The sequence below is a fragment of the Mytilinidion resinicola genome (genome assembly GCF_010093595.1).
Source record: "Mytilinidion resinicola strain CBS 304.34 unplaced genomic scaffold BDZ99scaffold_10, whole genome shotgun sequence".
NCBI classification, from domain to species: domain Eukaryota; kingdom Fungi; phylum Ascomycota; class Dothideomycetes; order Mytilinidiales; family Mytilinidiaceae; genus Mytilinidion; species Mytilinidion resinicola.
In genome coordinates this window covers 499153-516807 of record NW_022985446.1, presented here as the reverse complement: position 1 = coordinate 516807, position 17655 = coordinate 499153, and the positions used below count along the sequence as shown (strand labels likewise).

Sequence of the window (17655 nt, the reverse complement as noted above, 5' to 3'; positions counted from 1 at the left end):
AGAAGTCCAGTGATAAAGAATATAGGCTGCTTACATGGAGTTTATAGGATTGGAAACAGGCAATCAATCATGCAGGCCCTGGCCAATATAACCGAGTCCCGACAAGAGATGTGTCTTGCTCGTGATTGATGCAGAGGTGGTAGAATACAGGAGGCGAAGGAACATGAGTTTGGGATATAGGGAGTAATTACCACCCAGATCATGCTTACCGGTGCAGGGACGCCTATCTACTGTGCCACGCACTCAGATCGCTCCTGTGCTGTATCTCTACAAATCGGGGCGATTGCCCCAGCTCCATGAGTCGTGCATTGTAGGGATTGGCAGCCAGCCAAGTCGTTTGTGTCGCAAGATGTGCTAGTCCCGAAACAGACTACAAAAGCGAATGGCCTCGTATCGATAAGCTTGGTGACCTCTCAACACCACGCCTTTGTAACCACACCAATCATTGGGAACATTTACCAATTCGGAAACGCCTGCAGTGTAGGCAGGGGTTCTGGAAGCATGTGTCCAGCAGTGGCAACCACGTATCGGGAGTGGAGCTCCTCGATCCGTCTCCATTCCCCGCCTTCTCTAGGCCATCGATCCGACGCGAGACCACCTCCAACGGCGTATTCCAAAGCGTGGAGTTAACATCGAAAGAAAGACTTCATCTTCCTTCTTCCGCAATCACTGATTCGAGGGTTCTTCACGAAATACCCGACGAAATACCCGAGACTATGTTTCTATAAGTTCTTCCACTTAGCTCTGCGAGTCAACACGCCGCCTCCAGACTATACAGGGAGACCGCGATCAGCAATCATCATGCCTTCACCCAGCGTGTCCATTATAGCTGGTATCGCCCTTATTGCTGCTGCGGTCTACAAGTTCATCATCTATCCTGCTTTTCTTTCTCCTCTCTCTAAGATACCAGCGGCGAACTGGTCTGTCCACTTTTCCTCCTTATGGATCAACTACATCCGATACACAAACGTAGAAAACGCCACCGTTTTCGAACTGCACAAGAATAAAGGTCCTATCGTGCGTATGGGGCCTGCCGAACTCAGCGTAAACTGTTACGAAGGCGGCCTGAAGACCATCTACACGGGCGGATTTCCAAAGACTGAATTCTACATCAATCGCTTCATGAACTATGGGTATAGAACTCTATAAATTTAAACTGGAATACACTTTTAACTATCACAGCAACATTGGCAATATGTTTTGCTTCATCGACAGCAAGACCCACTCAACCCGCAAACGCATGCTCTCTAACATCTACTCCAAATCTGTGGTCCTGGCCTCACCCACCGCGCGCGCTACTTCCAAAGCCATCCTCTACGATCGCCTCCTCCCCATCTTTCAGAAATCATCAGACTCCAAAAATGCAATCGAAGTTCACTCTCTGGACTACGCCTACGCCATGGACGCCTTCATGGCGTATCAATTCGGCCTCGACATCGGCAGCAACTTCATCCAGGATGTCGAGAAGCGCAAATGGTACCTGCACCTCTTCTTTTCTAGGCGGCCGTACCTATTTTGGACGACTGAAGTACCGACGTTCACAGCGTGGATGCACAAGCTCGGCATTAGGCTCGTCCCGCAATGGGTCGACAACGCGACGGTCGCGCTTGAGAATTGGAACCTGGATATCTGCGATAAGGCCGAGGCGCTGCTTTCCTCCCCCGCGGCAGCTTCTACACCCGCCATCTCCTATCCCGCGATCTACGCCGTCGAGCGCGCCAAGTTCCAAAAGGCAGACATCAAGCCCCCGCCTCAAATGACCGCAAAAGACCCGCGCCAGACCTACCCTCGCAGGTTAGACATCGCATCAGACATGTACGACCACAACGCCGCAGCCCACGAGACGTCAGGTGATACCTTAACCTGGCTCTACTACGAGATGTCCCTACGCCCCGCGTTACAAAAACAGCTACGTGAAGAACTACTGACCCTCGACCCCCCAATCCTCTTCCCAGCGCCCTCGGCCCACTTCGAGCTCCCGGATCCGAAGAAAGTCGATGCCCTCCCGCTCCTCGATGCAATACTGCAGGAGACTCTCCGCCGCTGGGTCTCCGTCCCAGGCGGCCAGCCCCGCGTCACCCCCGGCGTGTGCAGTCTGGCCGGCTACGACGGTATCCCCGGCGGCGTGCGCGTGCAGAGTGCTGCTTATGTACTTCACCGCAACCCAGAGGTGTTTCCGGATCCCGAGGCGTGGAAGCCCGAGCGGTGGCTAGACGCTTCGGTCGACGAGCTGAACGAGATGAGGCGGTGGTTCTGGGCGTTTGGGAGTGGGGGCCGGATGTGTATTGGGAATAACATCGCTATACATTGTAAGTGTACTTGTGTAGTTTTGAGTGTGCGACAAGGGAAAGGGAGTGCTGACGAGAGTTAGCGATGAAACACGCGATAGCAGCCATCTACACCAACTTCACGACCACTATCGTTGACGCCGAGGGGATCGAGCAGGACGATGGCTTCACGGCGGGGCCGAAGGGGAATAAGCTGTGGCTGCAGTTCCATCATGTGTGAAGCTCCTCAAGCGCTTTATATCATTAATTTTCATAAGGAGAAGCCATTTAGTCATGAGGTAGCTTAAGTTCCGCTAAGTGCAATTTGACTTCGTGCCTACCTTTTAGAAACCGTCTTGCCCTATTAGGAGGCACGCCCAGCAATGACAAACGAGCATCCACACCCTCATAACCTATGAATGTAGCAGATACTGACAGATACCGACATGTACTGTGTGGCTTGGTATAAAGGACCGAGCGGACACTGAATACACCCCCTGCACTGATATAAGAAGAAGTAACAGATCGAACCGCATGAAAGCTATTTACCAGACTCCGCGCGACCGAGTCTACACCGTGTGCTCACATCGCGTGACCTCCTTCCTAGCATTAATGCAAGAAGAACCAACTTATCGAACTGCATGAGAGTTAATTTACTAGACTCCGTGCAGCTGAGTCTACACTGCGTGCTCACATCGCGTGGCTACGGAGCGTACCATCCTTCCTGGCAATAAAGTGAGAAGAAGCCACGAATCGAACCGCATGAGACTCGACTCACTAGACACCGGGTGGTTTGGACTATGGCGCGTGTATATAAGTCGTGCTAATTTCGATGCTCGATGCCCACAACATCGACGACGACGAAATGAAAGGTGACTAGAGAAAAACGAGAAGAAACGGTGCCAGAAGCTGGGGGAATCGCGCATTCAAGACCGTAACATCGTAAATATATCAAGCATAACATCGTATGTACATTCAAACTTCCGTTCTACTTACCTACTACTAAGCAAACCACCTCTCGCTTCCCTCCTATCCTGCCCGTCCAACCTTTGACGCCTAAGACCACGCCCTCTCCACACCCACAGGCACAATCCCATACTTCTCCATTCCCTCGACTGTCAGCGCCTCACTCACCACCCCCTCATCGCAAATCTCCTCCTGCCGCATGCACAACTCCACCGCGAGATCATAAAACGCGTCCACAAGCCCTGCTTTCTCGATAGCCTCCCACCGCTCATACCCCCTGTCTCTATCCTCCTCCGGCGTCCTAAGCTGCGAGTACGCCTCCACCACCTCCCCTTTCCCCTTCCCATCTCGATCCCCGTCCAACGCACCCCCAAACACCATAACCCTCCCTCCCTCCCCGAAACTCCCCCACGGCTCCTTCCCATTCGCAAACTCGACCCAGCACTTACTCATAAGCTCACTCACTCGCTGATGCTTCCCCGGCAACCTCTCCTTCAGCAGCCCCCACACATACACATTATCCAGACTATGATGCGCCAACCCACCCCACTCATTCTCAAACGGACTCGGCACGTCGAAATGATACCCCAGCATGCGCGGCTGCGCGCGCAGCGCCTTGAAGTTCACGAGCGAGTACAGCGCGTCGGTCGTCATGCGCTCGGTCGCCCAGAAGAGGTCGTTCTGGGTCATATCCTCGCGCAAGCCGTACAGCGCGATGATGGTCTGCGCGGCCGTCGGCGGGTAGACGGCGTTTGAGTAGCGGCGGTGCGGGCGCGAGGGGTCGAGCACGCGGCGGATCTTGGCGACGAGGGCGGTGGGTGGGAGCGCGCGGAAGGCTTTGTTCCAGATCACGCACTCGTGGCGCACGTCGCCGAGCATGGCGGCGCCGCACCACGGCGGCACGGCGAACGCGGAGTACTGCGAGTAGGTGGGCATGGGGCCGCCGATCAGCACGCCGTCGTCGCAGGGCGAGAGGGTGATGACGGGCGTGACGAGCACGGGGACCATGGCGGCGGTGAGTGCTTCCTCTGGGGTGTTGATCAGCCGGAGGAGGCGCTCGCGCGGGGAGAGGGAGGAAGGGATGGCGAGGTGGGTGAGGGTTTTGTTGTAGATGGATTGGTATTGCGAGGGGGTGAGGACGCCGCAGAGGGGGAGGAGGCCGGATTGGATGATGGCGCGGGAGAAGAGGGGCTCGTTTCGTAGGAGGTGGATGTTTGCAGATACTGTACACATGATTAGCATATCCTCAATTGTGTCCGCGACTTCTTATCATGTGTGCGGGTTATGGGAATGGAGAGCAGGGGAAGCGGGAAGCGTACCTCCTCCAGCCGATTGTCCAAACAATGTCACCCGCTCTTTGTCTCCCCCAAATCCCCCGATGAACCGCTGCACCCACCGCAACGCATCCACCTGGTCCCAGATCCCGTAGTTGCCGACCCCGTCCTCCCCGTGCTCGGCGTTATACTCCCGTATCTCCTCGCTTGCTAGAAAGCCAAACAGCCCCAATCTGAAATTAATCGATATGATGATGGTAGGCATATCGAGCTTTGCGGATATCTCGGAGAGTATGCGGCCGTCATAGATTGCTGCGCCGCCCGCGGCGTAGACGAAGGCGCCACCGTGGAGGAAGAGCATTACGGGGTACTTTTGAGGAGTTGGGATGGGGGAGGGAGGGGAAGGTACGGATATGTTCATGGACAGGCAGTCAGTAGACGATGTTGTAGGGGCATCGGAGAGCCAGGGGCGGGATGGATTGGGGATGGGGTAGAAGTCGCGAGGGGGTTGGGAGGGGAATGGTCTTGTTCTAATTAGTGGCAGTAGGATTTTGGAGCCGTTGAGATGATAGGGACTGATGTGTATGGAATTTAGGTGTATGGAATTTAGGTGTATGAATTTAGGTGTATGAATTGAGGTGTATGAATTGAGGTGAGTGAAATTAGGTGCGAAATGAGGTGTGTGAATTGAGGAAGAGTTAAAATTGACGCGTGTGAATTGAAGTAGAATATGTAAAGCGAAGTCTATGGACATTGAGGAGTGCGAAGGTGATAGGAGACGAAAGCGCCGGTTCGTAGGGTTTCCATGCGAGAGAGAGAGAGTTGAAATAGAACGACTTACCCGACCTTGGTCCCATCCCATTTCTGGTCTGGCCATGGTACTGCTGCCGGCTGAGGTCGTCGGAAGCGGCCAGGGACTGTGGCATAGGGTATGCCCATATACTGGGTGGTCTTTCCATCGAAGCAGATACCAGTGATCTCTCCTAGCTCAGGGACATTGAGAGACACTTTTGTGATTACTTTCACGTCTTGTGCGGAAGTCATGGTGATTGAACGAGAAAAGCACTAATGATAGAATATGAAAAATGGAGGCTTCAGATACTGAAGGGATAGATATGAAGGTCTAGCAGAGGTGAACAATGAACACTTTGTTCTTCTATTGGAAACCCGACTCTGGATGCACGACCGGCCTCTACCGCCCGATACACGCTACTTCTGATGTTCCACAGTTGAGATCGCGATGTTTACCCGCAATGGTACAAGCAGCGCCGGAAGACAGCTTCAAGATGCGGAGACGTTGAAGCTGTCGAGACGTTCATGGAGATGCTGGCGTGCCTCTTATCGACGGACCCGTGCGGGCTGCAGAGACTAGCGTTCGCAATCGATGTTAAAATTGGGCATAGACTACTATATCCCTGCTACACACTTTGGACCCTGAAAGCGATTATCCCACTCCTTGGCATGGTGTTGATCCGACGGGAAGTTGAGGTTGTTGAGACGATTGCCATGCGGAAGGACAACACGCGATGGTGTCTACTCGCGATGATTGATGATAGCAGGGAGAGGAGTGAAGGTATATAGATCGGTGTTGCACAACCCGGGGCCCGTGGGTTTTCTCCCGACATCGTCTCCGTAGACCTCTCCCGTCCTTCACCATTCACGTACATCTCAATATGCACACTTAGCCCTCCATTTCGAGTTCAGACGTCGCTACCATCGATCACGATGGATTTGCTCTCACCACCAACTGCAGAAGTCCAATACCAAGCTTCTGCTAACGGCCTGACTCGTCTCGGGCCGGACCCAGCCCTCTGTATACCCTGCCGCCGCCTTTCTCCGCAGGGCCCGCGCTTCTGAAGCCTGAACAACTCAAACACAGCTGCGAATGATCACTATGACCTAGCCATCGTCTTCCCGATGCATTGGCCGGATTGAAGATGCTGCCACAAGAACGGGCCCCAATGCGACGGGCGAAGAAGTCCCGGAATGGCTGCTCCAGGTGCAAAGGCCAGCGTGTGAGTCGGAGAACCGCGCCAGAAGGATAGCGACAGAAGGCTGACTTTCCACAGCTCAAGTGCGACGAAGCGAAGCCTGCCTGCGGACGATGTGTGCGAGTCGGCGTGCAATGCCCGGGATATGTGCAGAACCTGAAATGGTCTACCAAATATGAGGTCTTCAATTCGACTACCGGGGACGAGGCGGTCAAGCAGGGACAAGATAGTGCTAAGAGCAGCCGGCCTAGGGCGCGATTGGAGGAGTTGGATACACCTGTGCACAACGGAGGATTGAACCTGGAATCGGAACAAACCCATCCATTTGACGGAGAATCCCTGGGCGATAGAGAGGTACCGCTAGAGATAGAGCTAGGTATGGGTGTGCTAGACTTCACCTTCAACAGACTCTTCCCGGAGATGGACGACGAATCCATGGGAATTAGCGGAATCCCAAATTTTGATTTTGAACAGCACATGGTACCATTATCTTCTGCAGCTACACCAGCAAGAGATGCGAGGCCGTCATCTGTCACTAATACGCAAACCACAAATCAAACATCAGATCCAGAGAGCACTGCCATCACGACATCTCGAAAGCGCCCGAAGAGACCGCCCTCTCCACCGTCCATATTCAACCTCCGCCAATCCGTCAAACTCCCCATAGGCGCGGCTCTCAACGATGTTTCTTCCATCCTGACCGAATTCTACTTCAAGGAAACCGCGCAGGTCTTTTCCTGCTACGATAGCCAGATGAATCCCTTTCGTTCCACGGTATCTCAGCTCTGGGGGTCGTCAAAAGTCATATACTACACCCTTCAAAGCATGGCAGCTGCCAGTCTTCTCGACAACTTCCCACATCTCGCCCCAGTCGGCCGCCAACTTCGCGCCGAAGCCATCGCAGAGCTCAATAACAACGAAGACCAATTCGATCACAAGTCCCTTCTCGCGCTGTTAATGCTTGGCGGTACGTCCTCGTGGCATGATCCCAACGATCTCGGGCTCCCCTTCTTCAACCTCGCACGCAAGCGCCTAGAGTCCATGGCTGCCTCAGGTAAAATGCCCAAAGGCGGGAACAACTACCACTTTTTCGAAGAGTCTTTGATATACTGGGAGATGCTCTTGTCCTATATGGCAGACAATAACAGCCTAGACCCCATGCGCGAACCTCTCGAGCCAAATCCTGTCCAACCGTCGCGGCAGGTTCCGCACCCCTGGACCGGCGTTGCCCGTGACTGTCAGTATGTAGTGCAAGAGGTCGGGCGTGTGATTCGGCAGCAGCGGAAACTCGCTCACTCACGCTCCTTCACTACAGAGGCCCATATCTCGAAGCTGCAAAAAGCCGTGGCACGTGCAACCGAGCTTGAGCTTCGATTGCTAGAATTCAGCTACCCAACCGAGCACGAGGTCGTGAGCCCAGAGGACCGCGAGACGCCGGTATGGCATCTCCTCAGTCTCGCTGAGGTGTATAGGAGAACAGGGCTGGTGCAACTCTACCGCGTCTTCCCTGATCTCCTGAGGCGCAGGCTCCCACCTCTTTCATCACGAGACGAGCTCGACCCCTTTTCGCCCGCATCATCAATCGACGATTACGAGAAAGATCAAGCCGAGGAGAACAGAGAGAGACGGAACGAGTGGCTTACCGTCTTTGCACTGGAAACCCTAAGTCTACTAAAAGAGATACCACTGGAATCCGGCACTCGAGATTTCCAGCCCTTTTTACTCGTAGCGAGCTGCAGCGAGCTCAGATTCGAGCCAGATCCGCCTCCATCGACGCCAATCATTGATCCGGCCGCAGCTTTCGTGTCACAGTTCACGGCACGATCAAGCGATGGTAGGGTCATAACTCCCCTAGCCGGGTTTCACGCCTACTTTGATGCCCCTAGACATGTTGGCGGGAGTGGGGCCTCAGCCTTTAATGCCGCCGAGGTCCCGCTATCCCACCGGGCGATCGAGGTCTCTCGCGCGCGCCAGCTTATCGAGGGCAGACTAACGAGTTTTCTGCACATCCTGCCGCCGAAGCCTATCTACGTGTGTCTAGATATCGTGAGAGCGACATGGAGAAGGTTGGACGAGACGAAGAACTTGACCGGCAGTGAGGCGGGGGATGTGTATTGGATGGACGTTATGATTGAGAACGGGTGGGAGACTACGATGGGGTGAGTGGCCGAGGTACGTATCTTTCGAGGCATCTTAGTGGTTTTGTCGAAGTTATGGCCCTGGCGTTTTGGATACCAGATCGAGGGATGAGCGTTTCTTGCTTGGAGGGTAAAGGTCATGGGTCGGGTACGGTTTACGACTATCTGAAGTTAACGTAGATGACACGATTTTATAAAGCGATTATTCATACGAGAGTCGTATCATTCTCAAGAGTTGTTGCAGAGCCAGTCCCAGTGTAGTACCTGATTGTGCCGAAAAGTCTATGCGCATCCATTCCTCGCTGCTTGGGTTGCCGCTTTGGGGGTTCGAAAACTCGCAAAACGCTGACGCGGTGGAAATCAGATTATCTCGTAACTAGGACCCTCTCGGTACATCTTGTGCCCAGACTTACGGGACCTAGTACTGCTCACGCCCTCGTGTGAACTTCCTCCGCTATTCGATCTGTCGCCATTTCTCCCGTTTCCCGCACGAAACCCGCTCACGCTGCGTTACACGCGTCGTCTACCAATTTTCCTTTCCACGCGGTTCGATTCGTGACTTCTTCTCACTTTAGTGCCAGGAATAGGTTACGCTGCGTAGCCGCGACGTATATACATGGAGCCTTCCTCTGAGCTCGCCAGAGTCTGGGAGGTTCCAGTTCCACGCGGTTCGATTCGTTACTTCTTCTCGCCTTAGTGCTAGGAAGGGGGTTACGCTATGTAGCTACGCGATGTGAGGACGTGGTGTAGACGTGGTCACGCGGAGTCTAGTAAATCGGCTTTCATGCGGTTCGATATGTTGATTATCCTTACATTAGTGCCGGGATGGAGGGTACGTTCTTGGATTTACATAAGATGCTATGATGAATAAAATTACCTACGTCACTGTTTTGAATGCGCGCTCTCCCCATCTTCTAGCACCGGTCCTCTGTTTTACATTCTGCCACCTTTCCTTTCGTCGTCGTCGACGTCGTAGGTACGGAGTATCGAATCTAGCACGTTCATCACTCACACGAAGTGCGTCACGAGTCCTCTCTCGACTCCGGAACAGTCGTACAGCTGACCGCTTCCAACCTCACTGGCACAACGTCCGACCCGTGGCAATAACACTACAATCTGCATTCAAGTGACGTCTTGTAGGGCCTAATTTCTCCCCAACAACATTATGAAACTTTATCGCGATGCGCTGGCCTTCCTCAGCGAGGATGTTCCTTGTCCTCTATCGGAATATCATCTTGCGCCGCCTGAAGGCAGATTGCGACCATCAAGGTACCTGTGTGACTACGCCAACGTGGAACCTATCACCGCACACGTCTTCGACCCGTCGGCGGTGTAATGGCGGGTTGGGGGATTTGACGTGTGGCCGCCCTCGCCGTAGTCCGCAACATTGAGGTTCCGTGATAGCAGGGGTGGCTGGTGACACGGCTTGCAGATATTGGAGACGAAATTGATGGCCCTGGTAGTCGGTAGTGGATCTCCGGATTGTGCTTCTCGTGAAGGTAAAGATGGCCACGAACGATCGACGTGAGGAGTTTGAGAAGGACCATTGAGAGCCGGTCTATGGTAGTCAAGGTCCTTGGTCTCGTATGCGATCATGTTGTTATCGGTTCATAGTAAGAGGGTCGGCATGAGAAGCAAGGGTAAGTGGTGCTGGCACTGAAGATACAGGAGCTACTTGGGCTGCAATTCGTCTTGGCGGACACGTGGTCACTACTTTGGTCGTCAGACCCGTCCTTTGGGACTTTGAAATTTCGAGGCGACATTCGAGCCCAGGCTATTCGTCGTTAAGAGGAGCGGCAAGTGGGCTCCTGGGAGCACTAATGTATCGTGCGCCCAGCCTCGCATACGAAATACCTGGGTCTCCGAGTTCGGGACGTCTAGCAATGGAGCAAGGTTCGACAGAGTACGGCTCTGTTGTGCTTCAGCCCAAAAGCAAGGAAGGAGTACCTGTCACCTGGCTGCCTACTCTTGGGATGATTGGCATCCACATAGATGATGTCGCCGGATGCCGCAATCAGGTGAGAAGATGACCACGGAAATCGTCCGAAGCCAATCCTATACTGGCAATGAATTCCCCTGGTGAATGACGGCCATTGGACTGATACTACATGAACGAGCTTTGGAGGGGAGCTGCTCTGCTGGATCTCGGGATGAATGTAGGGTACGAAGCGCCATTGGACGGGGCGCAAAGTTGGTGGAGGCTGGACGCTCGTTAAAGCGGCTGGCCCGTCCCGTTTCCGAGGCCCCTCTTGAAGAGACGACGAACTGTCTGCCAGGCGATGGGAAGCGTTCCTATTGGATCACGGGGAGTCAGGGGGGAAAGGGTCCTGGTGTCTTGGTGTGCTGGTGAATCTTAACTCAGAAACAGGAAAAAGGGCTATGGAAGAGTGTACCATGGGACAGGTTTCGTCAAGTCTTGGTGCAGCTGTCTGCGTGCACAGCATGGATCAGCGTTAGGACGGGTGTCGAGAACGGGCCGCTGCAGCCATAAAGAAGATCAACGCAGACGAGGCCCAGCGCGAGGACACTTGGGACGCAGATGCCGTCCCATCAGCTCTGTTGGCTTCAATATATGTGCGGCCAGGCGGGCCAGTGTAACTGTCGACGAATGCAAGGAGCAGCGGGTTGTGGGGGGTGGAGGGGGTGCGGAGCTTTCTTTTCTGGTGCGAATCTTCAGATTGCAGCTTTGGGCCGCAGAGGGCATGGGTTGGGCGGCGCCATCGTGTCCGGTATGATGAGCGCTCGGTATGCAGGAAGAGAGCATGTATTGTATGGTGGTGGTGTGGCTAGGCCGTGAGAAGGTAGGTAAGATATACACGGAAGCTGCTGAGTAATCGGCCACACCGGAATGGGCCACCACCGGGATGCGCCGTCCACCAACCTCATCTCGTTCCAGGAGACGCGCCCTCGTCTCCCATCTGCACTCCAGACGCAGTTTTGTCCTCGGGACCCAACGCTGACCTATAGCTGAGCGTACTGCACTCACCTGACGGCCACACCTGCTCTGCCACAGCATGGAGACGGCACCGCCCCGCGAGATTGGTCCATCGTACATCCAGCCCCGATCCAACCCGAGCATCTCCAGCTGTTTCTGATGAGCCAATTGTGCATGGCGGAGGAGATCCAACGCTTGCTGTTCGTGAGGTTCGGCTGTGTTCCTAGGATCGCCTGCGATGGTAGGCATCATGGCAACCATGGTGGAGAGGACCCACGGTCTGCGTTCTGGAGCTTCTACGATAAGCCCCTGGACCTTAACCATCCCACTGCATCCGACGCCTAGCGTACCGGTTAGGAAAAGGCTCGATTTCAAACTTCAATTCTGAACCAATAGGCCCATCTGTCTCAAGCTCTTACGCCACTTCGCACTAGCCCAATCAGCTGCAGTAGGGCGACACACAAGGCATCTCGTGGCAACCATTCCATGACGCGATAAGCATCATAGTCAACTCTTGGATTCTTCATCGCGCTCCGACCAACTTAGTCCCTGGGGAATCCAATGGCTACACACTTGCAGCGCTGGCGTTGAATGTGGACCTACTCCTGGACGTTTTATCCCTATCTGGTTTCGTCACTGATTGAAATCAGCTAGGGCCACATCATCTTCATCACGAATATAATATGTGGCTTTTCCATCTCAACAATACTCGCTGTTAGGCCTGTGGAAATACCTTCATCTGTCTCCATGTCTTCGCTCGCGAGAACTCTCCCAGCGTCCTGGTACTGTAGCCCGCCGCTGTATCAGCTTGAGCGTCGTGCCGTGTTTTTGAAGGTAAGCCGTCGAAGGGAGCAGCCGCCGCTTGAGCTCTGGCGCTAACTGCGTCCAGGCATGGTATCTTCTGGGACCCGTGACTCGCTTCCAGATTGTGGGAGAGAAGGTCGACTATGAGATGGCCCAGGTGAAGCTCATCGTTACTAAGAACTCTGATGACCCGCGAGATATCAAAGTCTATACAGCGACAGACGTTGGTGGCCTTCTCGTTGTGCTCCGATAGAGACTGTTCTTGACCGTAACCAGGGCAAACAATTGCGAAGCCACTTGACCGTGACGGGCCTCCTGTTTACGACGATTTCGGACAACGCGCCTGCATTCCAAGACTTCTTCCCAGACCTGGAGAGCTTGCTGAAGAGGGTAGACTTCACTAAACTGCCCTATCGCCGCAGCATCAAGTATGAGGGCAACTTCAACTGGAAGACGATGTAAGGAGACTCGTTTTAGCTCCAGAACAGTTCGCTGATGAACAACAGGGTCGACGGGTATCAAGAGTGTCTTCACTGCCAATACACCCACCCGTCATTCTCCGTGTACTACCCGCCAACGTTCTACACGGTGTTCAACCACAAGAACTTCTCTCAGCACATAGCTGATCCGAAGAAGCCAAACGATGGTCTCTTCCTCTACTTCTTCCCCAACTGCACCCTGAACGTGTATGGCGGAGGAATGTCCTCGTTCAGAGTCTGCCCTACAGACAAACCGGGCGTCACCAGAATGGAATTCGACTACTACCACAAGGAAGATGGCGACAAGTTCGAGGACTACTTCAAATTCGTTCGACAGGTTGCTATGGAAGACTACGAGCTCTGCGAGAAGGCTCAGGGGAACCTCGAAAAGGGGGTCTACACAGAGGGCATCCTCAATCCAATCAAGGAAACGGGCGTCGTCTGTAAGTGCATTTTTTTGAGCAGCATTGGCACATGTACTAATGAGCCAATGAAGTCTACCAGCAGCGGGTGTTCGATCTAGTGTGCACTCAGCATGAGACGGACAAGGGGGCCGGGCCGCAGGCGAAGGCTGCTGCCAGTCTCAACCACGTGGCGCGCTCTAGCCTCGTAGAGCCAGCGAGTTCGTAAGGGTTCGACTGCAGGTGGGTCCTTTTCCAAGGCCATGCAGACTGGGATCGGCGGGTGGGTGTCCGTGTCGTGGCGCCGCCCCGCTCGGATGTTTCGGTTCAAGGCTCATATCTCGATACTCGACATGTGTAGCAATCTATCACCATGAAATCAGCCGTATTATGCATCGATGCCGTGCCGATCTTCACAGTGCCGACGGCCAGCGCCCGCTAACGGCATCGGCAATCGGGACTTGATGGCTAGATTGGGAAGTACGGCGAAGCTGCACCATGAATCGCGAACCTTGCTGCTCCCGCTACCCCCAGCGCTCATCAACACCAGCGTTTCTGTGAGGTCGTGACGATATGCTACCGTCGCGGTGCAGCCTGGTGGCCCTCCAGCACGTCCATATCGCCCAATCAGTGCCCCCTCGCTCTAGTCTAGAACATACGCAGTGTCTGTTGGGCACGCTGCACCTCACTCCTGTGCACCCCTCGCAGCCATTGAAATGGGGTCAGAGGACTGTGCTTCAGCCATTGTGCTACTTCATCTCTTTCTCTTTCCCTTTCCCAACCTGAATGTAATAACTCACATCTGACCACGCTGGCACCTTCCACCCTCTTTCTAGTCTTATTCTAGAAGCTCCTCGACCTCGCATCCCGATCCCATCCAATATGAGTCTGTCCGAGGTACCTGTCTTCATCAAGAAACGCGTAGATTCACTGGATGTATTGGAGGTATCCAAAGAAGCCGACGTCTTCGACGACGACGACAAGCTGTTCCTACTCGAGAGACGGGCCATCTTCAGCAAGGTACCGCTGTGATTGGACTCCCTCTCCATCTTGTACCTGACTAAACGCTCCAGACATGGATCTGCGTCGCGCATCGCAGCCGCTTCACTAAGCCTGGTGACTACGTCGCGATGGAGCTGGCTACATTCCCGATATTCATCATATTAGGAAAGGACAATATCGTGCGCGCCTTTCACAACGTGTGCCGCCATCGTGCGTACACGGTCACTAAGAAGGCCGCTGGATCTACGTCGGTGCTCGCCTGCAAGTACCATGGCTGGAGCTACGACATGAAAGGAAAGCTTTTGAGAGCGCCCCAATTCGACGGCATCGACGGCTTCGACAAGGCCCAAAATAGCCTCTTCGCTATCCACACCTGCACCGACAAGGGCGGCTTCATCCACGTCAACCTCGACGCCAGCCCAACTCCCGAACCACCCAGCTGCGCGTCCCTGGTCGCTTTCGCCCATGAGCATAACATCGACGCTCGCGGTTCGTGGGTTGCTGGGTGGGACCTGAAGGGCGACTTCAATTGGAAAGTAGCCGGTAAGATTAACCTTCTCCTCTCCAACAAGCATCTTCCCTAGTCCCAAACAAGCATTTTCCCTACTCCTAAGCTAACGGTTATTGGGTACCGTGCCGTTTGTCTCGATTCTGCATCATGCATCTCCACTGATCGCGGCCCGTTACTGACAACCCCGACGCAGCCCAGCAACCTATGAGCGCGCTCGCGCTGCAGCCGGCATCCAGCACCTCGGCCTCACTCGCGGCTAGCTTGCTCGCGTACCTGCGTCTGCTCGTCGACGGGAGCGCATCTCCTCCGTCGCTGAATGTCACCCCTATCACGACGCTCAAAGTGGTTCCGGACTCGAGTCTTTGGCTGTGCCTCACCGCATTTCCACTCAGCGCGGCACGCACGGCGGTGCGCTGCGACGTGTACAGCTCCGCGCCCTCCTTCGCACCCGCGCCCCCTAGGGCGCAGCTCGAGCTGCTGGAGCAGGGCGTCGCAGCGTGGGTTCGGAAACTGGAGTCCAGCTACGTGGTGGTGGAGAGCGGGCCGTTGAGTAAGCAGAATGAGTTTCTACCGCTGCTGAAGGGGCATTTGAGGGAGGAGAGGATGAGGGGGGTGGAGATTATGCCGGGGAGTAGAAGAGAGGGGAGGAGTGTGGAGTTTTTGAGGGGGGAGCAAGGTATGTGACGTCTGTTTGCTTGTACTGTCGAGTGTTCTAGATTCTGCTGGGTATGGCTCTGGAATGGTGGGTTGGGCTGACGTATTGTAGTCTGCAAAGAGCTCGAAGATCTCGCTGGTGGAGGTATGCCTGCTGCCTGTGCTGTTGGAGGCGGCGGCGAGAGAGGGAAAATGGAGTGGTGAATACCTGGAACAACCGAATACTCTATATACTCGACACAACTTCTATAGGCTTTACGCTACATACTGCGTCTAGCGTTAGGCGATGGCTAAGAGGTGGGCGCTTGTGGAAATACGAAAGATAGGACTGGTGTCATATGAACGATTAAGCAGCCTACTTAACTCAAGATGACGACTCGTCGAAGCAAAGTGCAATGCTACAATGGTATGGTGTTGTAGCTAAGGGATGATCTCAACATCTTTCCCTGGGTTCGGTTGTTGGGTCGAACGTGTGGCGCATGGGGGTTAGGTTGGTGTATTGGGTATCTTTGGGGTTTCTAGAGGGGTAAAAAGTGTCTTTTTTCTTCGTACTATCCGATGGCCTATAGGAGATATTTGGAATACACATCGCGGGCATGAGTTGTGCAGTGTATTGAGTTACTTGCAATCTTGTTGTGATGATGATGAGTAGACACAGAAAGGTCATACGAATGCCGGGAGATTCGACGAATAGCCACCAGTCTGTGGGGTAAGTATCATCTATAATTCTTCTGACACTGGGGTGTAAAAGTCATGTGACTTCGATTTGAGCTCGGGCCAAGTCTAGTCTAAAGTACAAAAAGTTCCGAGGAACCTAGAACTCAACCTCGACGCCTCCCATAAACACAATCTCGCATATTCACCCGCATTCCACTGCCTCAACACTCAGTCTCTCGAGACGGAGTCACTACTAATTCGTAATTACCGGAGCAGTATTATCCCACTTGCCGCTCTCCGCCGCATCAACCAGCCACTTCGCAACACTTCCCCTCGTAATAGCAGCCATCATCCCCACTCCCTTTCCTGCATTCGGCCACTCCTTCACCTCCTTCGCCTCTCCCTCTTCCAGCCGCGCTGGACGCACCATCACGTATGTCACGCCGCTGGCCCTGACCTCCTGGTCCACAAGATTATGGTCGTCGTACTGGTAGATCATGTTGCTCTTCTTCATGAGCAGGCGCATGATGCAGTTCATGTTGGGCCAGGAGTCGCCCACGCCTTGAGCCTGCATGATGACCACCTTGGGCACGCCGAACTCTTTCATGGCAGCCACGACGTTGGCGTTGGAGTCGGCCATGAGGCGCGGTGGGGAGATGTTTGCGGCGAAGGGGCTGTCGCCTGCGCGGGGCGCGGAGAGGGTTACGAGGACGACGGAGGGAATAGAGGCCTGGAACGCGGCGCGGACGTCCTCTTTCTTCATGGGAGTGCCTGTGGTACTGTCAATGAGGTGGGGGTTGTTGCTTGCGAGGAATGCGTACCGGCTACGATCTTGAGGCCAGGCTTGGCTTCCACCGAAGAGGGAGTCCGAGCGAGAGTAGTGACTTGATGGCCTAATCTATGTTAGTGAGGACCTTCGGAGTGCAGAATGGCGAGAAGCGTACCTCGCTGGAGAAGCTCGTCGATAACGAGCTTGCCGGTGCGACCACTGCCTCCGATGACGAGAACCTTCATGGTGATTGCTTTGTGAGGTAAGGTGAAATTCTGAGTTGTAGATGTAAGGCTTTCAAGTACTAGAAGTAGAAGCCGTGAGTTTGCTGTTTGCTGTGTCTTAGAGAAAGCCAGCAGCGTGGTGTATTTATTGAATGGTAGGTGCAGATGTTCGGATCCGGGCCCGGATTTACCGGATCCGGAGAGCATTCACGTGCTCGGACAAAGCTCCCTGGCCCTTAATACTTATTCCTTACCCTCCCTGACATGTTCAAAGACTCATCCTCTCCATCACTCTCCCAAAATCACTCACGGATCTACTGAACCCTATCAAGTCTCAATTTCAAGCATCAATTCTACCTCAACCGTGTGCCTGATACACCACACGTCATGCTGTCTGCTCCTCCAAGCCGTGTGGCCATTATCGGCGGTGGTCTGGCGGGCCTCACTCTTGCAATTGCTTTGCATCGTCAAGACATTGCCTGCCACCTCTATGAGCTCCGTGAACCCACGACCGCGACCTCAGGTGCTCTGATGCTGTCTCCCAATGCATTGCGCATCCTCGACACTCTTGGCCTCTACGAGA

General features: G+C 54.2%; 6 protein-coding genes across 6 annotated transcripts; 3 read left to right on the top strand and 3 right to left on the bottom strand.

Annotated features, from left to right (window-relative positions):
• Positions 1 to 801: 801 nt before the first annotated feature.
• On the top strand, positions 802 to 2673 carry BDZ99DRAFT_498808 (cytochrome P450; the record flags this gene model as incomplete). The annotated part of the gene is made up of 3 exons (XM_033723609.1): positions 802 to 1133; positions 1183 to 2309; positions 2372 to 2673. The coding sequence occupies 3 exons, from the start codon at positions 802 to 804 to the stop codon at positions 2506 to 2508; spliced, it is 1596 nt and encodes a 531-aa protein (XP_033576412.1). The 3' UTR covers positions 2509 to 2673.
• Positions 2674 to 3199: 526 nt separating this feature from the next.
• On the bottom strand, positions 3200 to 5551 carry BDZ99DRAFT_443742 (alpha/beta-hydrolase; the record flags this gene model as incomplete). The annotated part of the gene is made up of 4 exons (XM_033717866.1): positions 3200 to 3565; positions 3602 to 4456; positions 4553 to 5031; positions 5349 to 5551. The coding sequence occupies 4 exons, from the start codon at positions 5549 to 5551 to the stop codon at positions 3324 to 3326; spliced, it is 1779 nt and encodes a 592-aa protein (XP_033576411.1). The 3' UTR covers positions 3200 to 3323.
• Positions 5552 to 6174: 623 nt separating this feature from the next.
• BDZ99DRAFT_463244 (uncharacterized protein) lies at positions 6175 to 8858 on the top strand. The gene is made up of 2 exons (XM_033720035.1): positions 6175 to 6522; positions 6577 to 8858. The coding sequence occupies exons 1-2, from the start codon at positions 6469 to 6471 to the stop codon at positions 8659 to 8661; spliced, it is 2139 nt and encodes a 712-aa protein (XP_033576410.1). The 5' UTR covers positions 6175 to 6468; the 3' UTR covers positions 8662 to 8858.
• A 1059-nt stretch (positions 8859 to 9917) lies between these two features.
• Positions 9918 to 10232, bottom strand: BDZ99DRAFT_520802 (uncharacterized protein; the record flags this gene model as incomplete). The annotated part of the gene is made up of 1 exon (XM_033725562.1): positions 9918 to 10232. One exon carries the CDS (start codon positions 10230 to 10232, stop codon positions 9918 to 9920), a length of 315 nt encoding a protein of 104 aa, XP_033576409.1.
• A 1875-nt stretch (positions 10233 to 12107) lies between these two features.
• Positions 12108 to 13564, top strand: BDZ99DRAFT_28557 (Bet v1-like protein). Its single transcript, XM_033714050.1, has 5 exons — positions 12108 to 12405; positions 12461 to 12598; positions 12652 to 12833; positions 12882 to 13297; positions 13351 to 13564. The coding sequence occupies exons 1-5, from the start codon at positions 12319 to 12321 to the stop codon at positions 13482 to 13484; spliced, it is 957 nt and encodes a 318-aa protein (XP_033576408.1). The 5' UTR covers positions 12108 to 12318; the 3' UTR covers positions 13485 to 13564.
• Positions 13565 to 16260: 2696 nt separating this feature from the next.
• BDZ99DRAFT_463242 (uncharacterized protein) lies at positions 16261 to 17293 on the bottom strand. The gene has a single exon (XM_033720034.1). The coding sequence runs from the start codon at positions 16840 to 16842 to the stop codon at positions 16333 to 16335; it is 510 nt and encodes a 169-aa protein (XP_033576407.1). The 5' UTR covers positions 16843 to 17293; the 3' UTR covers positions 16261 to 16332.
• Between the last annotated feature and the right edge of the window lie 362 nt (positions 17294 to 17655).

Excerpts from the sequence above, each read along its gene's own strand:
- BDZ99DRAFT_463244 (XM_033720035.1), top strand. The coding sequence starts at position 6,469 with ATGCGACGGGCGAAGAAGTCCCGGAATGGCTGCTCCAGGTGCAAAGGC. Across the intron at positions 6,523-6,576 it reads CCAGGTGCAAAGGCCAGCGT|CTCAAGTGCGACGAAGCGAA; the intron begins GTGAGTCGGAGA and ends GACTTTCCACAG.
- BDZ99DRAFT_28557 (XM_033714050.1), top strand. The coding sequence starts at position 12,319 with ATGTCTTCGCTCGCGAGAACTCTCCCAGCGTCCTGGTACTGTAGCCCG. Across the intron at positions 12,406-12,460 it reads GTCGTGCCGTGTTTTTGAAG|GCATGGTATCTTCTGGGACC; the intron begins GTAAGCCGTCGA and ends AACTGCGTCCAG. Across the intron at positions 12,834-12,881 it reads AACTTCAACTGGAAGACGAT|GGTCGACGGGTATCAAGAGT; the intron begins GTAAGGAGACTC and ends GATGAACAACAG.
- BDZ99DRAFT_463242 (XM_033720034.1), bottom strand. The coding sequence starts at position 16,842 with ATGAAGAAAGAGGACGTCCGCGCCGCGTTCCAGGCCTCTATTCCCTCC.